The 16274-nt window shown below is 36.7% G+C and overlaps 1 protein-coding gene across 1 annotated transcript; it reads left to right on the top strand.

The window, feature by feature from the left end:
• Positions 1 to 7311: 7311 nt before the first annotated feature.
• LOC112740886 (flowering time control protein FPA) lies at positions 7312 to 16274 on the top strand. Its single transcript, XM_025789578.3, has 4 exons — positions 7312 to 7534; positions 7839 to 8171; positions 12795 to 14014; positions 14833 to 16274. Exons 1-4 carry the CDS (start codon positions 7532 to 7534, stop codon positions 16031 to 16033), a joined length of 2757 nt encoding a protein of 918 aa, XP_025645363.1. The 5' UTR covers positions 7312 to 7531; the 3' UTR covers positions 16034 to 16274.

Here is a 16274-nt window from a genome sequence, read left to right as displayed (position 1 = left end):
GAGCTGCAAGGCAGGGTGGGTGCGTTAGAGAATAATCAAAATGCAATTGTGAAGAAAGACAGGAAAAATATTTGCTTTAATGTATACTTATTGGTTGGGTTTATTGTGTTAGTTTATGTAGTTGTGTTTAATTGCTCTGCAAAAGCTTAGATTTGTATGTTTATTCTGAATTTATGAATGAAATCAAAGTATTGTGTATATTATGCATTTTTTTGGATAAATTTTGAGTGAATTTGTGTTGAATTTCATAGGAGTAGCTGCATTATTATGTTCGGAAACAAATATAAATGAAAAGGGTATTTTCTAATTAGCTATCACAGTTAACTAATCAATGAACGAACACATGAATTAAGGAAAGACACCCTGGAGTACAATAATTGAAAACATACTTAGTCACATACATGCATATGCACAAATCCATGAAAAATAATAACATAATAATAGAAAAGACACATGCCAATTTCATGGAAGGCATTAGCATGACCACAACACAGAATATTAGAGTTTTATCCTGAATTCAAAGTTCATCCAAAAAAAGAACAACCACGGAGCTATTTCTTAGCACAAAAGACTAGAGTTTTATCCTAAATTTCGTTCATCCAAAAAGAGAACAAGCATAGAGTTGTTTCTCAGCACAAAAGACTATAATTTTCTCCTAAATGTTAAAGTTCATCCAGAAAGAGAACAAGCATGGAGCCGTTTCTCATCACTTCTTTCCGGGAGCCTTGAATCTTGGATTTGGGATGAACTGGAACATTCTTGATAATGTACCCTTACTAGCAGCTGCCATTGTTTCTGCCGAGACCCCATCATTGCTTTTGGGAGGTGGGATAGATGGTGGAGTGCTTGACTGCACTAGCGGTGGTGGGGGATGATGTAGTCTGATAATAGGCTGCTTAGGTCTTGCATGTGGCGGAACATTGGATCCCAATGCAGAATCCTATAAATTGTAAAAACCAAAAAAATATAGTTATACTAAAATAGAGACACAACAATGTAAATTATAGAAACAAAAAAATGTAGCTATTGCAACAAATCACTACATTTGGAATTGAGTTGATATTATGTATAATATTATTCATGAATGACTATGTGCACCTTATTAGTGATTCAATTTTCGAACAAAATAATGGTAAAAAAATTATTTCAACATGAACAGGATAGTAACACGATAAAATTAGCTTCAAGAAAAATTGTTCTTCAAATTCAAGTATTATAATTAGAATTCTATATAACTACAAGCATCATGACGCATTCTAGCAGTTTCTTATCATGTCTAATTCAAACAACCAAATGAATTAAAATAAAGACGGATCAGTCCTCAAGAAAAAAAAATTAGTCATATAAGTCCCTAGAGAAATTTAAATAATCCTATTCGGTCCCTTTGATCAGTTTGGTTCACGTTATACCTGAGGTTGTGGTGCTGATAGTGAAACATATATCTCATTTGCCCCAAGATTGGAGGATACAGAACTAGCTCCAGCACCACGTCCTCCATTCGTCCTAGATGTAGTAGCAGGCCTCTCTTTGGAGCTGGAGGGCCTTTACAAGTTTTTGGATTATGGCCAGCCTCGCCACATTTGGCACATGTAACTCGAAATATCTTTGAAACCTTGTTTCCATCTGTCTCCTTTTCAGAAGGGTCCTTTCTTCTTTTATTCACTGGCCTTCCAACAGGCCTCTTCAGCTTAGGTGGGACTGAGTTTAGTATGTTTGTCTTCTCCTAATACTCTTCAGAGTTGACTGGCTGGATGCAATACTGGTATGTTGCTCTAGCTGCCCCAATTTTCAATAGTGAATGTACATATGGCTCAACTCTATTACCCCTTCTTGCAATGGCAGCTAGTGCATGAACACAAGGAAGACCTGAAGATAATACATAGTTAGTAACAACTCCAATTAAGTTCAATATACATGTGTTGAAGTAAATAAAAATTGAAACAATGCACCTGTCAACTGCCAAGTATTACAAGTGCACTTGTTATTGCCTAAGTGAATTGTTGGACCTCAAAAACCATCCTCTCATCATCCCCAACCCATACTGGATGCCAATACCTAACCCCTTTTATAATGTCGTCAAGTCTCTTTTGCTGTACAGGGGCCAATTCAGTGCCAATATATGTCTCCAAAACTTGTTTATACTGTCATTCTTCGCATAATATAACACCTCAACTCTTCACACATTGTAAAGATAGGTTTGCCTCTATAATTGACTATTTTTGCATTCCACATCTCACACATGTTATTCGTCAAGTTATCAAACTTTGGCCCGTGACTGAATTGTGATTTGGTCCAACATGCAGGCTCAAATCTAGATAAGTTGTTCCATGCATCTTCATTCACCCTCTGAAACTTCTGTATACTTTCCTCAAATTCTGTGAAAGTAGTACACTTGGCACACTCCCTGACAATGTTCTTCACCTGCTTGTCTTTGAACCGGTTGGTAAAGTTTTTTCATATGTGTCTAACACAATTTATGTGATATGCATGTGGTATCACTTCCTTCAATGCAGGTTGAAGATCCTAATTACAACAAGAAATAAAGTTATATAACAAACTATAAAGTACAAAGGATGGTTATATAATAGTGATTGGTTCTCATCAAGATTATACTATTGAGACAAATAAAGGTTTTTTGCTATTTTAATTACTCTCTTTTCTTTATTTCTTTTATTTTTTCTTTCATAAAAAAAAATAGCTAATCATAACACTTTCCAAAGCATGTTAAGGTAATATAAATCAAACATTATTTTAACAAGTCAACTGTGTATACAAGAAATTAAAAGATGAGTTACGAACTATGACTTAATCAAAAGTTTGATATGGAACCTTAAAGAAAAGTAAAATTGAATAGTTGACAGTAAACAATCTTGTAAACCGTGTACATTTGTTATAAGTTGCTTTAGATATTTAGGAATCTAAACCGCTAATTATAGATATAAATTGATGGTACTTCTATGCTTGTTAATACAAGTTTCATGAATGAAAAATTCTTAGTATACTAAAGATGACTAGTAGGTCCATTCACCTCATTCTATTTTTGCTTATAATTATATGAGTTTTGAAAAAGTTTGCAGTTATCCCGCTGAAAATTAAGAAAACATTTTTCCAGAGTTTTGTAAAGAATATCCCGCTGAAAATTAAGAAAACATTTTCCAGAGTTCTGTAAAGAAAATAAGATTTAAAGCAGTGCATTCTCTTTGTTTAATAAAAATCATGAAAATAAATGTTCATCAGAGTGCATAACATGTCCTCTAAATAGAGTATTTAGTGATCAATTTGTATGTGTGGGATTTGAGCCACCAATGAGGCTGAAAATAGAGTATTTGGTGATCATCACTTTCTTTATTAGCAAACAATGAACTTATATCACAACCAAAAATAAATTCATTTACTAAATGTGATTAATATACTACAAGAAAGCAACTTCTATAACACACTGTAATGACGAGAAAAGCCACCTTATCTTGGACTTGATAAAAAAATGACTTAAAAAAATATTATATAATTATTGAAATTTAAATTTATATTAGCAATCCTCCGACAGCAAAAACTTAAATACAAATGTATCTTCTATCTAGTTGACTAACTTTTTTATGCTAACATTTAAATATTAGAACTATTGCATATTTCATATCCATAGTAAGTATGAGGGTAGATTGAATGGTACCTTTTGTTGATTGGAAATGAAATTCCAACCATGGATATAGTGGTCTCCAAGATCTTCTTGAAGCAAAGTGAGAAACCACTTCCAGCTCTCCTTTGTCTCACTACTAACTATAGCATACGCAATAATGTAAAAGTGATTGTTTGCGTCCTGGTCCACTGCTGAAAGGAGTTGCCCCCCGAAATAGCCCTTCAAAAAGCAACCATCTAATCTAATCAATTTCCTACAACCCGATTTAAATTCCCTTTTAGATGCATCTAAACAAATATATAACTTGTCAAATAATGGAGGTGACTGGGGGATGGGAGTAACGTCCATCAATGCAGTGCTCCCGGGGTTACTCCTTAACAACTCCAAGAGATAATGTCTCAATTTGCTGTATTGTTGTCTCTGGTTCCCAATGACACGTTCTCTTGCTTCTTTAAGTGCTCCATAGACCATTTTTTCATTGATCACGACATTGTAATCTATCTTGATGTGGTCATAAGCCTCACTTAGGGTTATGTGAGGTTGAGTGAGCAACCTCTTTTCTAGCTTGTTGGCCACCCACTTTTGATCTGCCATATTGCTTCCAAATTCCCTCCCGCAAGTGTGAGTGTGCACATATGTCTTGAATTGGTAACCCTTCACTTGATTATTCCAGGCACAGTAAATTAGCCACGGTCCCACGGACAAGGGTTAGTTCTACCACTCACAGCACCTGCAACCACAGCCCCACCAACCACAATCCCACCATTCCCAGACCCAGCATTCACAGCTTCTTCTCCTATGGTTCCAGCATTGACACCTGCATCCTTTGTATTAACAGGATTCACATTCACACTTTTCACATTGTTTGCTTCATTACTTTGCACAGCTACCTCATCATTACTTTGCACATCTCCACCTTTACTAGTAGATGCCTCCTTAGCCCTTTTTGGTTTTCTTGATTTTTTATCCTCTCCAACCCATGCTCACAATCACATCTCACTCTCATTTAATCATTCTTGATGTACCTAATCTTTCTCCCCTCATAGATAACATGATCCTTCAGAGCAGCCTTAAAGCTTTCAATTGTTGCGAATTCGATCCCCAATTCAAAGTACACATCTCTAAATCCAGTATTTTCATTAAATTGTGGAAACTCATACCTCTCTCTCTCATCTTTAGAGCTCTCTGGAGTTAGCATTGTCTCTGACTCATACTCAAAAGTAGGTTCTTTTTCCTCCTCATTTTGTATACTTTCTTCATTATTTTCAGCACCATTGTTGCCAGTACCACCAGAATTTGGCACTGGAGCCTGTGATAAAGTTGGACTAGCATTCATGTGTCTAACATTGTCTGAGGACATAAAATTGGACCCAACACCAGCTGGTCTACTATCCTTCGGGCCACCAGATTTTGATCCAGAACCACTTGGCCCTTCAATTTTTGTCCTTGCAGATTTTGGGCCCCTAACACTTGGCCTAATTGAGCTAGGCCCACTTGTTTGTTTCTTGTCAACCTTTGACTTCTTCTTCTCCATACCACTCTCTGGTTTTTTCCCAACTTTACTACTCTTTTTCTTGACAATCACATAGTCGGAGTCACTGCTTTCATCTTCAAATCCTGGAGGGGGTGGTTTATATGGTTCGTCCTCCGTACTTCCATATCCATCATCATCACTAGATTCCTCTTCCGCATCTGCATCACCCTTAAAGTCCAAGTCGATATCCTCAAGTGGAGTAACCATTATCGGGTGATCAAAATACAAATGAAAGTCATCAATCTCCTTGTTCTTTTGTATGTTCTCACGCAACTGATTAATCTCCAAATCTCCTTTTATTGGGTGTAGTCCACTCTCCAAGTCAACAGTCGTGAGATCATACCAATACATAGTAGTGTAGTCCAAATAGCCTAACTCTTTAAACGGGGTTTGTAGGTCAAAGAAACATATAAGATCAACATCCATCTTAGGAAATTTCTCAACTTTTTCATCCAGATAAAGAAAAACTCATTTTTTATCCCTAACAAAATGCCCACCATGGTAAAAAAAACAGGAACCACAAATTCCTCCATTTATATGCAAGAAAAACGCGTTTAATGATTAACAAACATAATCATATAACCCTAAATTCTGACAAATATCATAAAGGAAAAACAAAAACAAAAACAAAAATTCTACCTTCAACACCGTAAAACTAACAACATTGTATACTACTGAGCAATTGTGAGGGAACATACATGCAAAAACAAAATCAGAACTAGCAAACAATGCCATAGCACGTTTTGTGCTCTGTACCCCAACCCAAAAAATGAATCAGTAAATCTAAATTAGTTTTTCAGACAGAGAATAAGAATATAAAATATTCTTTCCTTCTTCAACGCAAGTCTTGAGTGGTCCTTGTCACTCTTATATGCGATTCCGTACTTCTGGGTTTGAGCATGAGGCGTTACAAATGGTAATAGAATACAGAATTTTATCAACATCGTCACGATGGTGATGTGGGAGATGAGGTGGGAGATGATGTAGAAGATGAACGCTCCAACAAGGTATGATTTTCTCTATAAAAAACTGAACAAAGGTGGGGGTTAGGGTCTTTTACCTTCGTATGAAGTGAAGAGAGACTTTTATATTCCTCTCAAACACGAAAAATGACGCCGTTCTGTTGATGAGGATAGAGACTAATTTGTCCAGCCGCGTCACCTGACACGTAGCAGTCCACGTGGCCTTCAGACGTGCCACTTCATCATTTTCCGTCGGCCACAAACGGAGAAATCAAGCCAGGGACTGTTGTCCGCCGGAGAAAAACTTTTGGGGTATTTTTGTATATTAATTTTCTTTGGGGACTAAAGTGTTCGCTTTTAAAATCTTCAGGGATTGATTTGGATAATTACTCTTATTTCTTTATATCTTTTTTGTTTCTATTGTTGCTGTTGGTAATGTTGGTGGATTGTGAAGAGTCTATGGTTTGCGTCTGATGGTGAGAGAGTGACAGTGGACTAAAGGTAGAGGTGTATGTGACTGAGTGCATATGGTGGTGGGTGGGTGAAGTTCAGTGGTTCACTGGTGAGTGGATGAGGTTGAATGGTGGTGAATGATGATGAAGATGAAGTGGAGGAGAAGGACAATGATCGTGGAAATTGAGAATTTTTTTTTTCAAAAAAAAGATAGAAATTATTATTTTTTAATTTTAAAATTTATTTTTTATAAGGATAAATTTATCTTTTTAGGTTAAAAAGATGATTTTATAACATTTTGACAATTTTGTAATGTTGCATATGATATTAATAAAAAAAAAATCGAGGATAATTTTAATTTTGACAAAAAATTTTATGAATAAAAAAATTAATTCACCCTTAAATAAAAATAATTTATTTTATTTATTTTTTTTTGAGAATTTTTTGTCAAACTTTTTGAAATGTTAAACTCTCCTTATTTTTTTTTTAATTGAATCTCTCTTATTCATTATTTGTTTATTAACTTTAGTTAAACGAGTCTAGTCCATTTTTTTTACCCAAATTTTTTCTAGGCTTATAACATTTACATATGATATATTATGAACTAATAAATTACTTTGTATTAATTTAAGAATTAATTATAAAATTTATTTTATTTTATTAATTTTTTTATAATTTACGAATTATGTTTTTATAGTAGTCTTTTGAATTAAAATAAAAACTACGAATTTATTACCTTGACCCGGGCCGTGCACTCACGCGGTAGTCGGTAGCTGACTAGTAACTAGTTATCCCCCGTCTTGGACGAATGCTTCACGTCAATCATCACAAACCCTAAAACTCTATCTTCTCAAACACTGACGGAATCGTCACAAAATCGCTGCTTGCTGCTTACTCCTTACTTCTCTTCCAAATTGGAGCAATTCTCTGCCTCTTCACTCCTCCATGGTCAGTTTCATCTAACACTCGCTGAACCCTTTTCTTTTAAACCGTTTTGCCTGTCTCACGTTGTCATACAATTGTTTCGATTTTCAAAAGCACTATTCAATCACCAAAATTAATCACTAAAATCAGCTAATAATATATTTGTGGATAAATATATGTGATTTAATTTATTTTCAATGTGTATTTTATGCTGATAGTTGACTTTAGTGGCTAATTTTTGGTATACACGTAGTATAGTCGGTCAGTTTTAGGAAGTTACTGAAATTACTATACTGTTTCTGTTTCTGTTTATGTCTGTTTTGTACAGTCGAGTCGGAGCGGCAGGGACCGGATTAGGAGGGATTACCCTCCAAGAAATGAAGATAGGGACAGTGGTGCTATTGGGCGAGGCAACAGCAGTAGTGGCAAGAATCCCCCATCCAGGCACCTCTGGGTTGGGAACCTGTCCCACAACATTGTGGAGGACGACCTTGCTCATCATTTCTCACAGTTCGGGCCGCTGGAGACCATCGCCTTCCAGCCCGGCCGCTGCTACGCCTTCGTTAACTTCAAGAGGGACCAGGATGCTATTGATGCCATCAGAGCACTGCAAAGTTTTCCTCTTGCTGGCAACACGCTTAGGATCGAGTTTGCGAAGGCGGTCAGTCTTGCCCACCTTTTACTGCTTGTTACTTTTCCAGATGATTGTTATTTTTGTGTATATGTATATGTGCCGGAAATTCAGTTCAGTTCATTTAATGGCGGCCATACTAGTGGCTTTAGATATGGGAGTAAAACACTCTAGTCACCGCTGTCCTTGTAAGATAAGGTTCAACGTTCAATCCATTACATCAAAGTGCTCCAAAATATGCACATTTACAGCCGAGACAAAAACATGGTGGGGAAGTTACTTCTTTCCATGTTTAGTCAACAAGTCACTCCAACTTCTCTGATAATAAGGAATACTACATCTAGATGGACCAATGCATCCAGCAATCAGCTACTACCCTTTCCACAAGTCCTGCATTGATTTTCCATATTACTAAGCTGTGTCTCGGGGAATGGGTTAAGAAATGTTTAAGCTGCCCTCTTGTTTACTGTAGTCTAAATATCTCTAGTTCCAAATTCATTGTGATTTTGCACTCTTAACAAATTCATTTCCCAAGGTGGAAGTCTGAAAAAATGGGTGGAGTATATTGTACCTAATACATCGGATCATTTTGTTTTGGGTAAAACCATAGGGTTTCAACTATTGGAGTCAATCCTATTCAAATATTTGAGATCTATAAGGGGTGTGGCTCCTCCAGCACCTGTTTTTCCATATCTAAGACTCGAACCCAAGACTATAGGTTAACTGGTTAAGGGGAACAAGTTGCTGTTACTCAAACCAACATCAAATCAATTAAATAGCATAAGTACTTGAGAGTTAATATGAAATTTAATTCTAGCTTTCTAAGTAAATATTGCACAAATGAAAAATTTGAGTTGCCCATATGGTTGAAAGTACTAGTTACTATGAAATTAACAAGTCTATACGAAATAAGGATTTTATTGATGATATTTCTTATGTCTAGTTGCTAAATTCAAATTGACGTTTTTACCTCACTTTGAGTTTCATATGCCACAAAATGTCAACCTGCTATGCTTTATAATTGTTGTAAATAACATGAAACAAAATTACTTGGAAAAGAGGAATGCAACTTCACAAAGGATGGCTTAAAAGGAGATTATGATTGTAGGGAAATTTAAGAAACTAAAACTACAAGAAGGTTCATCATATGTGGAGTATGAGTAGAGTAACCTAGTTAGCACATTATTCAATTTTGAATAAGATTTGGTGTTTCCATCAATGGAATAAGGGAAATGAAGAGCAACATAACATCTTATTTGAAAATTGAAACTGGTTGTAGCTTTTCATTTCATTGGTTATTTATCTTAAGTATTTTACTATTATCTAGCTCCATTTATGTATACTGTACTTTAATAAAATATTAAAGAATCAGTCAGTTTTTAAGAGCAATTGAATTCTCATTTCATTATAATCCTATGCTAACAATCCTAATCTTTTCCAATGGGGGGTTGGAATGGATTATATGCTAGTGCCTAGTAGTGGTTTAGTGCCATGGAAGACATTGAAAGAGAGTCATTTAGAAGAAGTCACATATATCTCAAATGAAGTTGCAAGACATCCATTTCGATAATAATGTCTCCATTTTCAGTTTAAAGGATATAGTGCAGCAAAATCTGCAGGGGAAATCTGAGTTAAAAAACTTAAACCAGTTCACTTATCCAAAAATGAAGCAACAAGTGATGATATCTGTTCATGTGTTTGACTGTTAGCAAACTTCCTCTTCACACAAGAAGTGCACTTGTGTGGGCAAAAGTTGACATGCATGAACTACAATTGTGAAATTGTAGCTGCTATCTTTGGGTTTCCTTTGCAAAGCCATCCTGACTTTACACTCCTACAGATCTTTTAATTTGTTTGCAAGGTTTTACCCTTCTATTATAATTGCCATATACATATTCCATATTTAACTTATCATCTGGGCCTTTCATTTTCCATTTACTTTGATAATGGTTGTTGCCAATTAAGACCTGATTTAATGCTGGCCAGACTTCAGATACAAACAATATATTGAAGAAGTGATGATATGTGATAAAGGAAAGTGCAAATCTGAATGCTTCCAACACTGTACTTCAATATAGGGAAAGACATGAAAAATCCCAGTTCTCTTGATAAAATACATGTTCTGATTAATCATTTGGTTATAGATTTTAGTGTATGATTAGTTATAGTTATTCGTCTGGCATCCAATAGCTTTTGCAAATATTATGGGGAAATTCATTTGAGTTATATTATGGTGCAGTTGGAATATGATGTTCATTGCTAAATCCAGTAACTGATTATGCTTTCCATGCCCAGTCATAGAGCTGAATTAAAACTATTGATATTGGGGATTAAACTGTAAATTAAACCACAGCTACTTGCTGTTAGTGCCTTCTGTTGTAATCCCTGTTAAGTGGGGAGTGAGAAACCTGAATCACCATAAAATTATTTTTGCTAAAGATTGCTGATAGACCATCAATCCAAACATGTCATCTGCCTAGTCTTAATATAGCTGGCCTTAGCTATTTTACGTCTTACGGCATCCCCCCACTACTAGCCTCACACTACTGCTCATGGCTGAAATCACTTGCTTCAGTCAACGCCTTAATACTTGAAGCAAGAGAACACAATCACAGGTCATACATGTTGAGATTGGTGGCTGGTGATTCCATGATGATGGAAACTAACAAATATTTTATCTGACAAAGCCCCCATTCATTTTCACCACTGTCCCCGTATCAGCAATGACAACTTAGGCATCAAAGAGTTAAGCTGATAATGTGGACACCTTGGGAATGATAATAATTGCATGTTTCTTGTACAGTTGTACTATAACAAGGAGGTTATTATGTTTGGTGTTAGAGACAAGGAGTGATTGGTGTTGGCGAGGATCTGATAAAGTGTTTCTAGAAGGGGTTTCATCATTTGTGTGAGGATTTTCCCCCATTCTGGGTGCTGATGGCTTGTGGCTTAATAGATGGAAGATGGTGTGGGTGGACAACTATTTTCCACAAACACAGGAAGAGAAAGGGAGAGATGCTACACCTATTTGAACCAATGACTTTTGGTGTATAGATATTCCACACTAGATAAATGAGTGAGATTAAATGATGTGTGAGACAGCTTAGTTCACAAATAGTACAGCAGAAATATCACCCTTGCTGCGAATAACTAAGTAATACTAATAAGAGATCACTGCATAAGATGGTATTGATGTAAAGAAATCACTGTATAACACTTGTAAAGCACAGCAAAGCTGAACAAAAGGTTGCACTAAATAAGTAAATATCCATGGATACCCATCTCTAAGAATAACAATGTTTTGCACCAAATCAAACAAGTTTTCCATAGATGTCCGGTCAAACTTAAAACTTTGATTAACAATGCTCTTCTTCTATCAAACACAAGAAATTGCTGTGTTCCCTATCCATTTCTTCTTACGGCTTAGCTCAAAATATTAAAAATGCTGTTTAATTTATTAACCATCTAAAAAAAAAAGAGAAAACAGAAAAACGAAAAAGAAGACTTTAATCCCCTCCAAATGGATGTTGTTTGTGTTCAGCACAAATAAACAACGAGTGTGCATGTTCTGCCTGAGCTGAAAAATCGACGTCACAATTAAGAACTAATAAACATTGAGAAATTCTGCAAAGGATTCTTTTTGCAACGTGCATCCAAGCCTGTAATCTGCTGGGAGAAACAGCTTCAGTTTCCAATTAATCTGCTCGATTGATTCAAATCTTACAAGAACATCAGTATTCATAATACAAGTTCAGTATTTAGCAACCTCATATTTAGCGATTATGGTGATCTAATCCGTCCAAATTGAATGAACCTTTTATTTTGTCAGTGATCAGTTGTCAACTATATGGTTTCATTTGATAAATATGCACCATATTCATTAAAATGTGATATTATCTGCTGATATCTTGCTACTTCAGTCCCTGAGAATATTTAGCTTCTCAGCATCAGGGTCCTGATATGGATGTGATAATCTGAATAATCCTAACTCGTTGCAATTATATGGAAAGAAGAGATATCTTAAACTTGTGGAAATGCTACAGAGGCCAAATCAATCAAAGAACTGTATTGTCTGCATATTGTCATTCCATGTTAGCCTATTTGCTTCAAAACCTGCAGAGCAAGCAATCAAATACTTAGAAAGCATGAATTTTTCAGTTCTTGTCCAAATAAAGTCCTTGACTAAGGGACCGAGTCAAAATTGGATAGAATGATTTGTTGGAAAGCACACCTCATCGATCCGAATACGGCAGTATGAAACTGTCATGCATGGGATACGGATGATTTGAGTACACTCAAGTTATAGCAATTCTTTATAGCATTTTGTACTTTGATTCTCTATCATTGAATTTAAATTCGTACAAAAGTTTAAAGTCCCAAGTTTATCATTTAATTCAACATTCTATACAGATTTAATTTGCCTTAATTGGAGACTTATTCTTTTTCCTGGAAAGAAGAGAAAGGGGAAGGGATGTTAAAGAGTTTCCCATTCGTTATTAATAATTCTTGACTTCATGATGTTATATTGAATATTGATATATGACCTTTATAATTTTCATCTTCTGATGTGAGCTTGGTTATGGAATTCTTAATTTCCCTTTTTAAGGATCAAAACCAAAATGCTAGGAATGATAGTTTATATGCTTAATACAGGACAAGCCAGTGACAACAGCAAGAAATGAACATTACTCACGGGATGAACGAAGCTCCTCATTTAGGGGATCACCTCCCTCCCAAAGGGACTTTAGAGGACGCCATGGTAGCCCCCCTCAACCGGTTTATTCGGAGAAATCCAAACTGAGTGATAAAAGTCCAGAACCCAGTGAGATATTGTGGATTGGATTCCCTTCTTCTCTGAAGGTGGATGAATCCATTTTAAGAAAGTCATTTTCTCCATTTGGTGAGATAGTGAAGATTACTGCATTTCCAGGTCGTACTTATGCCTTTGTTCGCTTTCGGAGTATTGCGTCAGCACGCAGAGCAAAAGATACTCTGAACGGAAAATTATTTGGAAATCCCCGTGTACATATTTGTTTTGCCAAGAATGAAGCAGGTCCATCAAGTAGTGGGAGGAGCTCATATAATGCTCCACATTCTCCACTTTACAGGTCCAGTGGCCGTGAAGGATCAGCTGAGGACCTCAGACTGGAGAGGAGCTTCAGGGAAGACCATAACATTAGTTCACCAAACTTCCTCGCAAATTGGGATCCCGGAGATTCTGATGCTTATGATTTTAATAGGGGCTCATCATGGGTTAGTGGAAGAAACACATATGAGAAAAGAAAAGTTGGCGAGAAAGGAACTCCACCGGGATTTGGATCATCACATGAAATTCATGAATATATGAGTGTTCCTTCTAGAGAAAGACATGGATACCTGGGGGATTTGCCACAGAGGTTTCCTGAAAAGGGTGCATTCTTTGAAGATTTCCGGACGTTGCCAGAAGATGTTTACTATCTACGCGAGGCGAAAAAGCGGAAGACCAGTTCTCCTCCTCCGGACAGAGAGCTTCCGGAGTATCCTTTCTCAGAGTTAGAAAGACAGAAAGGTGTTTTCCCACGGTTATCTGGTTTCTGCCAACACGAATCTTTTAATAACGACGATGGAAATGTTGCTTACAGACAGACCCTTGATTACCCACCAAATTCACCTATGGCTTCTTTAGATAGACATGAAGGCTGGAAAACTTATGATAATTTTCAAATGGGTCATGGTGCTCTGCAATCGGATTTTGTATACAAGAAAAGATTTTCATCTGAACCTGATAATTCGTCTTTAACTGAGTGGAACTGGGAAGGAACCATTGCTAAAGGTGGAACCCCTGTTTGTCGCGCACGCTGCTTCCCAGTGGGGAAAGCCCTGGATATGATGTTGTAAGTACAAACTATTCTGTGTAAAATATATTTTTGTAGTTCAGAATGTCTTTCTATTGATTAACTGGTCAAATTGTACTTAGAATTTTATGAGACAATCACTTTTGACGAAAATAAAACATAGATATGTTATGGTTGAGAAAAAAGAAAATGCCTCTATTACATAAGATAGATTCTTGTTAATCCATTTGCCCTCCCTATGCTTATGGCATCCGTCTACTTTAGGATTGTGCAACTTCCCCTCTCCTTGAGCATTTGATTACCTGACAACTTGCTGATAACTATTGTATTTAATATTTTATTATGCATATTTCATAGGGAAAATTGAATTTGACTTTTAATCAATTGATCATGATCATGCGCTGTATTCATCAGTTTATTTTTACCATTGAAGGCTTGTTTTATGCCGGAGTTCTGTTGGATTCTTATACTCTGGGTTTCCCTTGTTTTTCAATTTACTCTGTTTTCTAAGCCATTCATGCCACACGGCATATGTCGTTTGGTGGTGACTGGTTCAGGTTTTAAAATCCAACGGGTTAGACTTTAGTTGTTGCTCGCTGTGGTTGTATCCTTTATGAATAGCTTTCAGCTTTCAGCTAAAAGCTAATTCCTATTAAGATTAGTATTATTACTGTCGATAATGATGGGTTTAGTATACAAAAATTATTAAATTTATGAATTTAAGACTGAAGAAAAAAGGCAATAAACAGCTGGATGAATACAACCATACAACCAGAGCACAACACTGAACATTTTATTTTCTTTTTCTCCTCACAATTATTTTAAGTTAGATATTAATATCAATACATTTATTTCAGACCGGAATTCTTGGATTGCACTGCCAGAACTGGTTTAGACATGCTCTCAAAGCATTACTACCAAGCAGTTGGTGTTTGGGTTGTTTTCTTCGTGCCTGGAAGTGATGCTGATATTGAATTCTACAATGAATTTATGCATTATCTGGAGGAAAAGCAGCGTGCTGCAGTTGCTAAGTTGGATGATAAGACCACCTTATTTCTTGTACCTCCATCAGATTTCTCAGAGAAAGTGTTGAAGGTACCTGGGAAATTGAGCATATCAGGGGTTATTCTTAGACTGGAGATTCCTGGTTTAAATGATGGTCCTTTACATGTGCAAAGAGAAACAAACAATGAAAAACTGTTGCATTATAACGGGAATTCATTGTATCCAAAGCCATCATTCCCTTCAGTACGTATTCATTCCCCATCTGTTTCAGAATTCGGTAGTTCTGGAATGAGCAATACTTCTTTCCTTGGAAATAAAATTGCTCCATCAGTTCCTGCGGTTGGCTTGTCTGAGCCACACGGTGAAAGAAGCCTCGACTATCCACCTGTCCAGCAGCAGAACCCAAACTGGTTTTCTCACAATATGCAGAATTCAATCTCAACCCGAATACCACCGCAACTACCAAGTGGGTTTATCAAACCTACTTCTGAGGATGGCCGTGCCATGATTCCAAGGGCAGAGGCAGATGCAAACTCAAATCAACACAGCAGTGGAATATCTGGTATTCCTAACTGTAAGTCATCTCAGCTGGATTTGAGACCTGTGAATCCTTTGTCTGTGCCTGTGGGATCCCTGCAACCGGAACAGCTTGCACAACTAGCTGCATCTCTTCTTGAACAGCAGAGGCAATCAGGAAACTCTGCAAATGCATCTGCATCGAACGATCCTAGGCAGACCAACAGAGCTAACATGCCCGACAGCTCATCCAGGCCATCCCAAAATTACGCAGTAGAAAACTTGGTGAATCCTGAAGTCTCCACATCTCAATTTGGTCAAGCTCTACAGTTGCAAAAGCAGCAACAGGCGTCAAATGTGCCTCCATCGTCACATACGATTCAAAGAGAACCTCAAAGAGGGGCCAATGGGAATCAACAGGTGATAGATAGTAGCTTGCAGGAAGAAGCCGAAGCAGATCCGCAGAAACGTCTACAAGCAACATTACAGCTGGCTGCTGTTCTTCTTCAGCAAATCCAGCAGGGAAAAGGAAGCTAATCAAATAGGACGGATTGGATTTCAGTTTATGCTGTTACTCATGGCAGAGTGATTCTAGTAGCGAAAATGCAGTCCTTTCGTTATATCGTCAGCATTTACTGGGTTGTACCCTTTTTTCGCTAAATTCTCTAAAGTAAGAAAGTTGGTAAAGTGATAAAGTGAAGAGTGAATTACCATTAATTTTGTAACTTTTATAGAATGTGTGTCCCACTATCTTAATTTAAGAGTGATTAGCTTCTCA

Source organism: Arachis hypogaea, chromosome 14 (assembly GCF_003086295.3).
Source record: "Arachis hypogaea cultivar Tifrunner chromosome 14, arahy.Tifrunner.gnm2.J5K5, whole genome shotgun sequence".
Classification (NCBI taxonomy): domain Eukaryota; kingdom Viridiplantae; phylum Streptophyta; class Magnoliopsida; order Fabales; family Fabaceae; genus Arachis; species Arachis hypogaea.
The sequence above is the reverse complement of the archived record's forward strand: the minus strand, read 5'-3'. Positions and strand labels throughout refer to the sequence as shown.

Coding starts and splice junctions, on each gene's coding strand:
- LOC112740886 (XM_025789578.3), top strand. Junction 8,172..12,794: donor GGATCGAGTTTGCGAAGGCG/GTCAGTCTTGCC, acceptor TGCTTAATACAG/GACAAGCCAGTGACAACAGC. Junction 14,015..14,832: donor AAAGCCCTGGATATGATGTT/GTAAGTACAAAC, acceptor CATTTATTTCAG/ACCGGAATTCTTGGATTGCA.